Consider the following 13,024-nt stretch of genomic DNA (forward strand, 5'->3'; position numbering starts at 1 on the left):
ATTGGGAAGTGGCTTTAGTGGAAATCATTCACCCGACCCAAGTCCTCAATGTCCTTCCCAATCAAAATTTTTTTCATGTGGAAGTTCATGACGAGTCATTGCAACAGGAGTTGAATAAGAAAGTCATATATGACAATAAAACCTATAATGAGAAAACTCAAAAGTGGACCTACCACTTTTTCATTCCTCCAGGTTATTATTTCAGTGGTCAACATTTGGTCAACATCATAGCTGCCAAGTTTAATGGCGTGTTTGGGGAAGCTTTGGAGCATGTCAACAAAGGTGTCACCATGGAGTACCACAAAGTAGCTCGTCGCTTCTCGATGAAATTTGAGCGGAGTAAAATCATGTCCATTTTATTTTGTCCTGAATTGTTTGACATGTTGGGCGGAGACATGAATCTGAGAATGAGCATACTCAAGAACAACGAATTACCCATTGTTTACAACAACGAGTCTTTTAGCAAGTTATTTCGTACCCCAGTAGAACTGAACCAAGGACTGAATTTGATGTTCGTGTACTCCGATGTGGTGGAGTATAACGTGGTGGGACACACCACCGTACCGTTACTGCGTGTCATTCCTTTCAAAGTGGATTCTGCCGCGAACGCTGACGAGGAAGGTGGAAACACTTACCACGTCCACCGCGAATTTGTCCATCCTCACTATTTGCCAGTCAGCAAGTCGTATTTGGACACGGTCAACATTACTATAAAAGGAGATCTGGGACAAAATATTCCATTTACCAAAGGAAAAGTCACGGTGAAACTCCATTTTCGAAAACGGTTCTCTCACGATTCGTAAGTAAGTCATGTATCCAGTGTACCAAGGGGTTGCACGACAGCGAGGACACGGTTTAGGAGACATGTTAAAATCGGCCTTTCGTTCGGTGGCCCCGGTGTTGAAACCGATGGTGACACGCGGATTGCACGCCTTGAAAGATGCGGCACTGACGCAAGGCAAAGAATTTCTCCAAAATGTCATCATCGACAAACAAAACCCTAAAGAAGCCTTCATGAGGGCAGGCAAAAATGTCCTGCTGCAAGCGGGTAAAGACATTTTAGGCCGACGAGACACACCTATAAATGCCCTGCACGCTACCGAGTCAGGCATTCAGCAAGGACAAGGCAGAAAGAGACGACGAAGAAAACACCCTTTCACCAGACTTCAAGCTAGAAAAGCCAAGAAAAGAAGAACCGTTCGAGACTTAGACGTTTTCGATTATTGAGACACAGAAAAAATGATGCACCGAGAGTCATGTGCTTGTTCCAAGACGGAACTGGATATGTTTGCCATGCCCCCCACCATGATGACGATGCAAGAATCCCAGTGGGTGGAATTTCATCCCGTCTCCTCTTTGACGGATTCCGCTCCCATCGAGTTCGAAATCAAAGGACAACCCGAAGATTACATCGATCTGAATAGCAGTTACCTGTATTTGAAAGTCAAAGTGATCAAAACTGACAACACCAATCCTGGAGCCAATGATAGGGTAGCGCCCGTCAACAATTTCATGCATTCCTTGTTCAGCGAAGTGGACTTGTACTTGAATAACAAACTGGTCAGCAGCAGCATGGATACTTACCCATATCGTGCCTACTTGGAAAATCTCTTGACGTACGGAAAAGAAGCCAAGAATACTCATCTGGATGCTTGCGTGGTATGGAAACCTGACACGGCAGGTGCAGGCACGTTTAGCGACACAGCCCTGACAGAAGATGACAATCCTCACAATGTGGGGTTTAACACACGTAGAACTAAAATTTTGCAAGGACGTAGTTTAGAACTGATGGATCGTTTGCATTTGGACATGTGGTTACAAGAAAAGTATTTACTGAACGGAGTTGATATTCGCCTGAGACTGAATCGTAGCACTGCCGCTTTCCATTTGATGGCCCATGCCAACGAATACAAAACTGTTATCCAAGAAGCCAGACTTTACGTACGCCGTGTGGAAGTGTTACCTAAAGTGGGAAACGACATCAGTCAGACGTTGAGCAGAACGACCGCCAAGTATCCCATACGACGTGTGGAAGTGAAAACGTTCACCATTCCTGTTGGACAGCGATCCATGATCGAAGATCATCTGTTCCAAGGACAGTTACCCAAGCGTTTGATCGTTGGTATCGTCAGGAATTCAGCTTTCAATGGACTTCACAACGAAAATCCTTTTGAGTTTCGACACTCTAGCGTGTCCAAAATCGAAGTCAGTCGCGACGGCAAGACCTTGTGTACACGACCCTTTGAGCCTAACTTTGCCCAGAACAATTACTTGAGATCGTACTTGTCCCTGTACGAAGCCACCGGACAGTTAGGAACCAATACCAGTCACGGTATTACGTACGAGGATTATGCAGGAGGCTACGCTTTGTGGGCTTTCGATTTCACTCCAGACCAAGGCAGCGACGAGGGACATTTCCACCCTATAAAATCTGGCCAGATTCGTGTGGAAATTCAGTTTGCAAATCGAGACCCTGCTGATCCAACGTTGAACGTGATCCTGTATGCAGAATTTGACAATACGATAGAAATCAACAGTTTGAGAGAAGTCATTCTAGATTACTAGAAGCCATGGAAGACTGTTATCCCTCTTTACCTAGTGAAGAAACTTTGGACATGAAATGTGAGGAGACCGTGGAAGGAGAATCCCAAGACAAAGACGAAGAAATTGTCATGATGAAGTCGAGATGGCCAGAACAAGAAGCCCATTTAGTCTCCTGTTTTGCCAAACACTTGGTCGACAAAATGACGGAATTGATCAAGAAAAATTGTTATGGATGTCAAAACGATCATCCCAGTCAAATTCAACACGATAAATGCCTGATGTTGAGTCAAGAAGAAAAATTGGACGAGTATCTGGACGAAGCTTGGAGTCTCATCTCAAACAAAGACGTGTTGCACCAGTGGTATAAAGACTTGCGTGAACATTCTTGTCCACCATTAACCACTCAAGAGATCCATCGTATCGAAGCTCTCCTGAATCAGAGTGAGGAAACAGAACGAATAACCGTTTATTCGTCAGACATTTTCAAGCAAAAAGTCAGGATCGAATTGACGACTTATTATTACCTGTGAAGAAGAAAAAAACACAAATCAATGGATACCTGGGAACTTTATTACCTTTTGAACCATAGTTCGTATACGGCTTCTTGGAATCCTGTCGTCTGTGCTAAAGATGAACTCCCTCATCGCAAACCTAAAGACCATCAAGCTTACGTGATCAACACGGACGAAAGTCATCTCCCAGGAACCCACTGGGTAGCCGTCTACTTTCCTCAAGAAGGATGTGTGGAATATTTCGATTCGTACGGATTGCCCCCTTTGGAAGACGATATCATCGACTTTATGAGAAGAAATGCTCAAACCACCCGATTCAATAACGTGAAATTACAAGGCACAGATTCCTTGGTGTGTGGACAGTACTGTGTGTATTTTCTGCATCATCGCAGCCTGGGCTATTCCTTAGAACATTTAGTGACTCATTTTGATCCTCGTTCTTCTGCTAGAAACGATGTGAAAGTAGATCGATGGTTTTGTGACCATTATGCTTATCTTTTGTCTCAAGCTAGGAAACGTAGTGTCCATCAATGGCCTAATGATTTCCAACAGTGGAAATCACAATTTCATTCACAACGTTGTCAGCCCTGTTTAAAGTAGATTGTCCATTGAGAAAAAAAGTTTGTGATTTGAAAAAATTATTTGATGTTATAGTGTTGGATTATTGTTAAAAATTTTAGAGTTGTTGTTTAGTGTTAAGTGATTTTTGAATAAAAAATGTTGTGTTTTGAAAAAATGCCTTTGTCTTTTGTTTAGCTATAAGAATGTTGAATTGATGCTCTTTCATTTCTTACTATCCCTCTCATGACAATCACTGAACGTTGCGAATCGAAAATCGTGTGGGGATGTTTTCCTTCACGTCCGCGCTTTCACTATAATAACCGGGGTTGTTTCCAGTCTAGCCATCCATTGTCGACTCATCCTCCTAAGAAGATGTGCTCCAAACTAGCTAAGCTCAACGAAGCCTACGTGAATTTGCATAGGGTCAGACACAGTCTGATACCGAAGCCAGAAGAAATAGAGAATGTGAGAATGTTAAAAATCACTGAAGACCTGATAGAAGAGCTCTTCAGAGAAGAAGTGAACAGGGAAAAAGAAGAATGGACGGAGACGTACAGACTTCAGAGACAGCAGCAACAGCAGCAACAACAGCAACAGCAGCAACAACCTGAAGCTGACAGAGGCTTTGTCGATTGTCGTATCGACACCAAAGAGTTCTTCTTCTCTTTCCGAAGAAGCAGACCTATCGCCAGAAAGTCTATCCTCAGAGGACATCGCATTCTTAGAAACTAAAAAAGAATGCCATAGCAAAAAAAAAACAACAAAAAAACAGCCCTTTTCAGGGCTACCCCAATACTCTAGAAAAGAAGTAATGATCCATTTGCCAATGTGTGTAGGTAGAGTAGTGTGAAAATAAACACTAACTCTTTCTTAAAAATTTTGAGGGTATGTGTTGGTGTGTTTGTGTTTGTAAGTGATAAAGTAGGTTGGTGTGGATAGTAGATTAAAATGATGTTTGTTTGTTTTTTTTTGGCTGCTTGAGGTGTATATTTGGGGTTAGATTGGATTGCTTTGAGTATGTGGATAGTCTATTGAAGTGATGGGTAGCATAAAAAAGTGAGCGAGTGTTTCTTTTAGGTCCGCGCGTTGTTGTTGTTTTTTTTGGTCATGATCTAGGTAAGATGAATTTTATGTTTTTAGGGGGATGTTTTCCTTCACGTACGCGCTTTCAGTATAAATTGAAACTCGTTCGGCAGTCCAGCTACCCTTGTTGATTGATCAACACAGCCAGAAGAATGACTAGCAGAATAGTGAAACTGTTAGAACTCCAGATGCACCTGGAATATGCCAGGCGGATAGTAAACGAACTATCAGCGGAGGCTATCGTAGAAGAAGCAAGAATAAAGAAGGAAGAAGAGGAGAGAAGACAGAGGGAAGAGGAGGAAAAGAAAAGAGAAGAGATGATGTCGTTTAATATTCCTGAAACAGAGGATTGGGGTGCTGAAGCGAATCATCCTCCCTCTGCGCTCCCCAGAAGAAAGGTGAAAGAAGACTGGGGAAGAAGATGCGTGTGCGGCGCCAGGCCAGGAAGGTGCAACCATTAGATAGGTGCATCTGGAGTTTAAAAAAAACAGCCCTTTTCAGGGCTACCCAATAGTCTAGAAAAGAAATAACTATTAATTTGCCAATGTGAGTAGGTAGAGTAGTGTGAAAATAAACACTAACTCTTCATTAATAGTGGAAGTGTATGTGTTTGTGTGTTTGTAAGAGCTCAGGTATGTTAGTGTGAATAGTAGATTATGGGTTTTTTAGCAAATGTGGAGAGTATAGTTAGGGTTATATTATATGAAATGAGAAAGTAGGGGGATGTTTTCCTTCACGTCCGCGCGATGTTTGGTCATCATCTAGGTAAGATCCATTTTATGTTTTAGGGGGATGTTTTCCTTCACGTTCGCGCTTTTCGTATAAGAACCCACAGTATTAGTTGTTCAAACCATTCTGCAAAGAATACAAAGAAGATGGCGTCAAACCAAATGGACAAATTACAAACCTTGCAAGACGTTTTAGACAACTTAGGAATAATGGAACAGATGCTATTAAGACTGGTTGAAGACCATTATTCCTATAGTCCCCATCGTGTGAAGATGGAAATTAATAACTTAAGGAAAGCAAAGGACAAAATTAGTGGTGTCATGAAAGAGATCAAGGAGGAGAAGGAGGATGAAGAGGAAAGAATAAGAATACGCAATTGGAACGAAAAAATTGAAAAAGAAGAAGAAAATGAAAAGAAGAAGAAAGAAGAGGAGGAAGAGAAGAAAGAAGAGGAGAAGAAAAAAAAGAAAGAGAAGAAGAGTGTAGGAGATAAAATAAGAACTTGGTGGAGGAAAAGAAGAAATTAGAAGAAGAAAACCCAAAGGCCCTTTTCAGGGCCAGCCATATTTCTCGAAAAGAGATAGTCTTTGAATTGCCTACCCCTTTTTAAAAAATTTTTTTTAAAAAAAAAATCCCATGTTAAATTCCCCTTGTCCGTAGATTGTCCCACGATTTATTCCCATGTTAAATTCCCCTTGTCCGTAAAGTGTCCCACGATTTATTCCCATGTTAATTCCCCTTGTCCGTATATGTTCCCACGATTTTTCGCCATGTTAAATTTCCATTGTCCGTAAAGTGTCCCAGGGGTGTTTTGACTGGAATTTCCATTGTCCGTAAAGTATCCCACTTCACTACTAGTATTTTATTACAGAATTGTTTTTAAACTATTACCAATCCAGAATTTCCGAAACGTCTACTCTAAAATCCTGATTTAGGTTTTTCTTTCTCTGTTAGCATCAACGTATTTGTTCATTGTGTTTTATGAATTTGCTAGCCTTATTGTCTCACTTGCTCGTGATTTTATTCCAATAATCTATATGGCCTCAGGTGAACAAAAATCTCTCTACTTATTCGATTTATTCTTTAGCTATATTCCTTGTGTAATCAGATAATCAACGGTAAATCATTAAAGAAATGGGAATATTTAACTTAAAATTATATTCAAAACTGATGGCCGATGGTGATTCTATTTTAAAACTTACTGTCATCTTCAACATTATGATGTAACTCTAAATCCAGAATGCAATGTAGCATGATAGATTATGTAAATTATATTGTTTGTCCAACATTCCATTTATTTAGTTGAAGAGGAGAAGTTCTATAACATTTCTGCAAATGAATTTTCCCTGTTTTCATGAACTGTAGCCACTTTGTTAGGGCAAAACTTGCTCTCTTTTGAAAACCAGAAACGTGTTCTTTTTCTTTTTATGTCTTCACACAACAAAGGCTAATACTCCACATACGTACTACTTAATTTCATTGGTTATTTTAAAACTTGTTGGCTTACTCACCGCATTTTCTTTTTCTTAAACTGTTCTTTTTTTGGCACTTTTAAACTATTGCGAACGTTTTCTAAGCTGCCTTCTGTGTTCAGGTTTATGTTTATTTTTTATTTTTGTGAATCCTGAACAATTCATTCTTACGTTCACGAGCTTGCATAACTTGTTTGCTTTTATCTTTTTCACTTCCGACACTTTCTTCTATTTAATTACTTTCAATAAATACTATTGAGGAACCCACGATCTTGAGAATAACTGCTTCAGATTTATGTCATTGTGCGCTAGATAAAAGATTGCTTTCATGTCAGTGAAGAAAATCCACAAGAGAGACATATCGTAAAAAGAGAAAAACTGGAATTTGTGATGTTCTATGAAATTTCATTTGATTCTCGTTTAAAGAAAATACGCTAAGATAAGAAAATTTAAGTGTATCGTTGTCTTCGTTTGTTCTTTATTATGGGTAAGTTACTTATACACGCTCACACACGCACATCATTGAATCAAGAGGAAATGTATTTATGTTTTACTTGGTTTAGCAATCACGGAATAGTATTTTTTTTCTAAGATATATAGGTAGCCCTGAAAAGGACCGTTGGCTTGTTTTGGAATCACAAAAACCGTCATCATCATTTTCCTAATCCTATGTCCTATTAATCCTCATGTTGCCATTACTGTTTTAATAGTGGTGGTAGTAACTGCTGCTGGCATCTCATTGGCGATGAGAGTGGATGCAGTGATGAAAGATTTATAAATCTTGGCACATGAAAGTCTCTTTCTCTTGGATTTAGATAAGGAAGTCTGAAATTTTTGTCGCATATGCTTTAACTCAGACAAATTCGCTTGTAGCAAATCGTTTTGTTTTCAAACCCTTCTGTCAACCACAATTCAAAGTTTTCTTCTTCTTCTTCTTCTTGCTGTTGTTGTACAAATACTTCGGATTATTTTTCTCGCTGGAAGATTTGTTTAAAATTCGGTCTTATTTCTCTTTCTGAAATCTTCTACCAATGGTAATGATGGAGAAAGAGGCGAAGGCAGTACTACGTCGCATGCAAACATTCTCAAGGAGACGACATGAATTCAGCTCACATTACACTGAATTCGTCCTCTTTTGTAAGAATACTGGTTAAAGCTGCATTAGTAGTCTTAATAATAGTACTATCACTGCGAGTACACGGGTTATCTACAGTAGGCGGACCCAGATATATTATCTTCATTGTATGGTATTCAAAATGTTCCGCAACAAAGCGTGCCTTACTCTATACACCCGCCGTGTGACGATGTACGAGAATAAGAATACCAGAGAAGTGATGTCACGTACATTAACCGCCTTTGGTTATCAAACACCAACGACCCGGATGAGTAGAAAAGAGAGATACTAATCTTATTTGACAAAAATATCTTTGTTTTATGTTTTGTGCGTGTAAATGTTTGTGTACGTGCATGTTGTTGACGACTAAGACTTAAAACTCCTTTACCCTACTCTCTTATGTGTTTGTATGTGTGAGAGAGTATAGTATTGTGTCTATAAACACTTCCTACACTTATAGTTGGAGTGTAGGTGTGTGTTTAGGAAAGTAATAACAAATTCGGTGCTGGATTGTAGGGGTGTGTGTTTGGATAATAATCTAAAAGTGGACCCTGGATTGTACGTGTGTGTGTGAATATACAGTAATCAATAGCGCGTGTTGGATTGTAAATAAATATGTAACATTTCCATTCTCGACTATTAAAAATATGGCAGGCTTATACTGTACTGTTGACTGTATTCGTGTTGTCTGTAGCTATGGCGTCCTCTTGTGTTCGCGTAAGTCTGACTGATTGACTGAGTGACAATATGTATCTGTTCCATGCATGTGTATTGTATGTATTGTTTGTATGCACACACACACACACACACACACACACACACACACACACACGGGTGTGTTTGTTTCTGTAGAATAGAGATAACTACATGGAGCATGTAAACAACTGTACTGCACTGCCTACACAATGTATATCTTGGCTAACATCGAAAATAAATTCACTATCGTGTTACAGTTATATTAGTTTTTGAAACGTATTAGATAGCGGTGCCGTATTTTATGTATAAAGGCGTATGTTCGCACTGCGGTTAATAATCTGCATTGTGGCCATATGAGTTAAAATGAGTTCGGTAGAAACTATATATTGTAATTAAATATATAGGCTAGAAGCTAATAGATTACGAAAATAGGTAAAACATATACTAAATTTCTACCTGTACAATAAGTCAAGATGAATGCATGCAGTATTAATATGACTACGATTCCTTATTTTCATCATTGTTATTGTTTAATTGATGACATAGTTGCTTTATTATACAAAGGGAACAATATACTGTACGTTCGAGGACTTGACCGGTTGTCATGGAGAGAAGCACGAGCAGCCTGTGCCAACATGTCAAACACCATTATCTCTGGTATTCGAGTTAAACACGCACTAAGTTCTTTAGATGTTGGAGAGGTTGCTTGGATTGATGGAAAGGAATACACGTTCTGCTTAGAAAAGAGTAAATTGAAGTCCATTTCCTTGTTTGTTTTCTTCTTCTTCTTCTTCTTCTTCTTCTTCTTCTTCTATGTAAGCAGAATGTATTGAGCAACTCTGTTCTATTAGCTTGGGGGTTTTTCTTTTCTTTTTGGAACTATATTTTTTGAAATCCGAACTACATGCTTTCATTTATAATGAACTCAAATCAGCTCATCATTTACAACATGTTTCTTCTTTTCCTAGGTAGAAGAATTAAACCTTTTTGTTGTAATAGTTAAGTCTTGTTATATATTTCAACGATATGAGAGACTATCTTTCATATTTTATTACATATTTCGCTCACAAAATTTTATTGTTTATTACAACTGGTAAATTAATTTAATTACCTATGAAATATTTCCAAGACACAAATGAAACTGGGTTATGTAATGTGATCAATAATAATTTTTTATGGAATTTTTTAAAATCCTTTTCCCATGACTTTGATACGTCATGAAAAGCTGCAAAGCTTACAGTTATGACGCCTAATCTACATGCATTTAGTAAATCATTCGTGCTGATGGCATGAAATATCCCCTATTAGCTCATGAATTTAGTAAATCATGCATGTTGATGGCATGAAATATCCCGCATTAGCTAATGGATTTAGTAAATCATGCATGTTGATTGCATGAAATATACCCTTTTAGCTCATGAATTTAGTAAATCATCCATATTGATGGCATGAAATATCCCCTATTAGCTAATGGATTTAGTAAATCATGCATGTTGATTGCATGGAATATCCCCATTTAGCTCATCATGAATTTAGTAAATCATGCATGTTGATGGCATGCAATATCCCCTATTAGCTCATCATGAATTTATTAAATCATGCATGTTGATGGCATGAAATATTCCCTATTAGCTCATCATGAATTTAGTCAATCATGCATGTTGATGGCATGAAATATCCCCTATTAGCTCATCATGAATTTAGTCAATCATGCATGTTGATGGCATGAAATATCCCCTATTAGCTCATCATGAATTTAGTCAATCATGCATGTTGATGGCATGAAATATCCCCTATTAGCTCATGAATTTAGTAAATCATGCGTGTTGATGGCATGAAATATCCCCATTTAGCTCAGGAATTTAGTAAATCATGCGTGTCAGGGGCGGATTAAGGCTCATTGGTGCCCTAATCGCTGACAAATGTTGGTGCCCCCCTCCTTTCCACGTACACCTGGAAAGATAACCCTAGAGTGCACCATGATCAAGAAACAACATTATGATCAATTTGCACTAGTTTTATCAATTTTCTTTACAAATCTTCATTCGTTTTTTTTCTTTTCACCCTTTTCTCATTTTTGTGGTGCCCCCTTTGGCCCTGGTGCCCTAAGCACGTGCTTAGTCTGCTTAATGGTTAATACGCCCCCTATTAGCTCATGAATTTAGTAAATCATGCATGTTGATGGCATGAAATATCCCCTATTAGCTCATGAATTTAGTAAATCATGCATGCTGATGGCAGGAAATATCCACTATTAGCTCATGAATTTAGTAAATCATGCGTGTTGATGGCATGAAATATCCCCTATTAGTTCATCATGAATTTAGTAAATCATGCATGTTGATGGCATGACATATCCCCTATTAGCTCATGAATTTAGTAAATCATGCTTGTTGGTACCATGAAATATCCCCTATTAGCTCATAAATTTAGTAAATCATGCATGCTGATGGCAGGAAATATCCACTATTAGCTCATGAATTTAGTAAATCATGCATGTTGATGGCATGTAATTTCCACTATTAGCTCATGAATTTAGTAAATCATGTGTGTTGATGACATGAAATATCCCCTATTAGCTCATGAATTTAGTAAATCATGCATGTTGATGGCATGAAATATCCCCTATTAGCTCATCATGAATTTAGTAAATCATGCGTGTTGATGGCATGAAATATCCCCTATTAGCTCATCATGTACTAAGTCCTGTCATATACTTCAACGTAAATACTTGAAAAAATTATGTTTCTTTGCTAAATTCGCGAACATTACATTCTCGCTAACAGTTTGTTCATTATGTTATATTCTATTGTTAGTAATTTCATGAAAGTTCTTAAATGCTTTTCCGCTTGGCACAAGAAGGGAATGGACTATTTCGTCATTCTTCCGCAGATACAACAAACGTAAGAAAGACAAAAAAGGAATGTAGATATGTTACGGTAAGGAGAGAAGACAAGACAACAAATCTGGCATACGTTTGCGGCAATGGTAAGAACCGTGCATACGGCAATGTAAGAACCGTGCATACGGCAATGGTAAGAACCGTGCATACGACTTCAGTTGCTGGCGAAGCAAATCGTGTTGGTCTGTTAGATTCAACCCGTTGGGTTGTAAGTAAAAAAAAAAAAAAGAAATCATAACATACACTACTGTGTGATCTTTCATGTATACAACTAAACAAAATATCTCAGAATTGTTTTTGAAAACAAGACCCGATGTTATTTCATTAGAGGCAGCAACTATGTTACCAGTAGTCAGATTGTCTCAAATTATTTGCACATTGAAATAAATCATGAAGCTAAAGACATTAACTTGTATTTCTTGAAATTCTTCTTCCTCTAGTCAACATGCAGAGTGTGTGCATAACAATGAAAATGCTAGTGCAGACAAAACTTTGTATGAACAGTACAAGCTGTAAATAAATACGGGGCAGGAATTACTTAAACTTTATATCCATGTTATCTGAACTATCATCTGGACTCTTGATAAGTTTCTAAACCTTATAATCCAATCCTCATGACACAATTGTAATGCTGACAGTATAATTCTTGAAACGAAATGCCCTCTGTTTTGATCATCAAAAATCTTTCAATATTATCCTAATTTCTTCCAGCCGAAATGTTTAATGCCAGAGATCAAACGCTGCCATACGCTGATGCAGTGAAGCTATGTTCCTTGTCTAAAGTCTCCCTCCTGACGGTGGAAAACTTTGTGTTACCCATGCTTCTTCCGGTCAACAGAACATACTGGATAGGAGAATATGATTCTGTCCGCATTGTAAACAGACTGAGTAGGCATTAAGTTCCTAACACTTGTTTCAAATTTAAACAGAATATTTGCGGCATTTCTTAGGTTGAATATTTGTGATACCTACCTACCTACCCACCCACCCCCCACACGTACATACATACATACATACATACATACATATATTATTTAACGTGTATTTGGAACCCAGAAATTCATATTATAAAACGATGTTAATATCTGCATGCGGATATGGAAACGTGTGAAATGAGTAAATGAATAAATAAATCAGATTTTACTGTTTCAATTAGCAAATTCTATATTTAAAGTTTGCAATATTAAGACTATTTCTATGAAATATTTCTTGTGGAATCTTTTACAGGTCCTGGTCAAATGGTGACAGAAATATGTATCGGTATAGTGAAGCTAGACCATGACAAATTTGAGTTCGGCACCACGTCATGTGATGAGAATCATACTGTTATATGCGATGCGAGTAAGGTTTCTAATGATGATTCAACTTTCTTCTATCATTTTCTAAAAGCTCAGTTCCATACTACTACTAC

At 38.2% G+C, this 13,024-nt stretch overlaps 1 protein-coding gene across 1 annotated transcript in view; it reads left to right on the forward strand.

Annotated features, from left to right (window-relative positions):
• LOC149791771 (uncharacterized) overlaps positions 1 to 13,024 on the forward strand; it is an 82,526-nt gene that overhangs the window by 22,704 nt on the left and 46,798 nt on the right. The window contains exons 2-5 of the mRNA XM_089970274.1: positions 9,276 to 9,458; positions 11,604 to 11,699; positions 12,325 to 12,501; positions 12,841 to 12,954. Of these exons, the coding sequence (XP_089826400.1) occupies positions 9,276 to 9,458; positions 11,604 to 11,699; positions 12,325 to 12,501; positions 12,841 to 12,954 (570 nt within the window). The remainder of the gene's footprint in view (positions 1 to 9,275; positions 9,459 to 11,603; positions 11,700 to 12,324; positions 12,502 to 12,840; positions 12,955 to 13,024) is intronic.

This window comes from Sinohyriopsis cumingii, chromosome 9 (assembly GCF_028554795.1).
Source record: "Sinohyriopsis cumingii isolate HCF-2022 chromosome 9, ASM2855479v2, whole genome shotgun sequence".
Lineage (NCBI taxonomy): Eukaryota > Metazoa > Mollusca > Bivalvia > Unionida > Unionidae > Sinohyriopsis > Sinohyriopsis cumingii.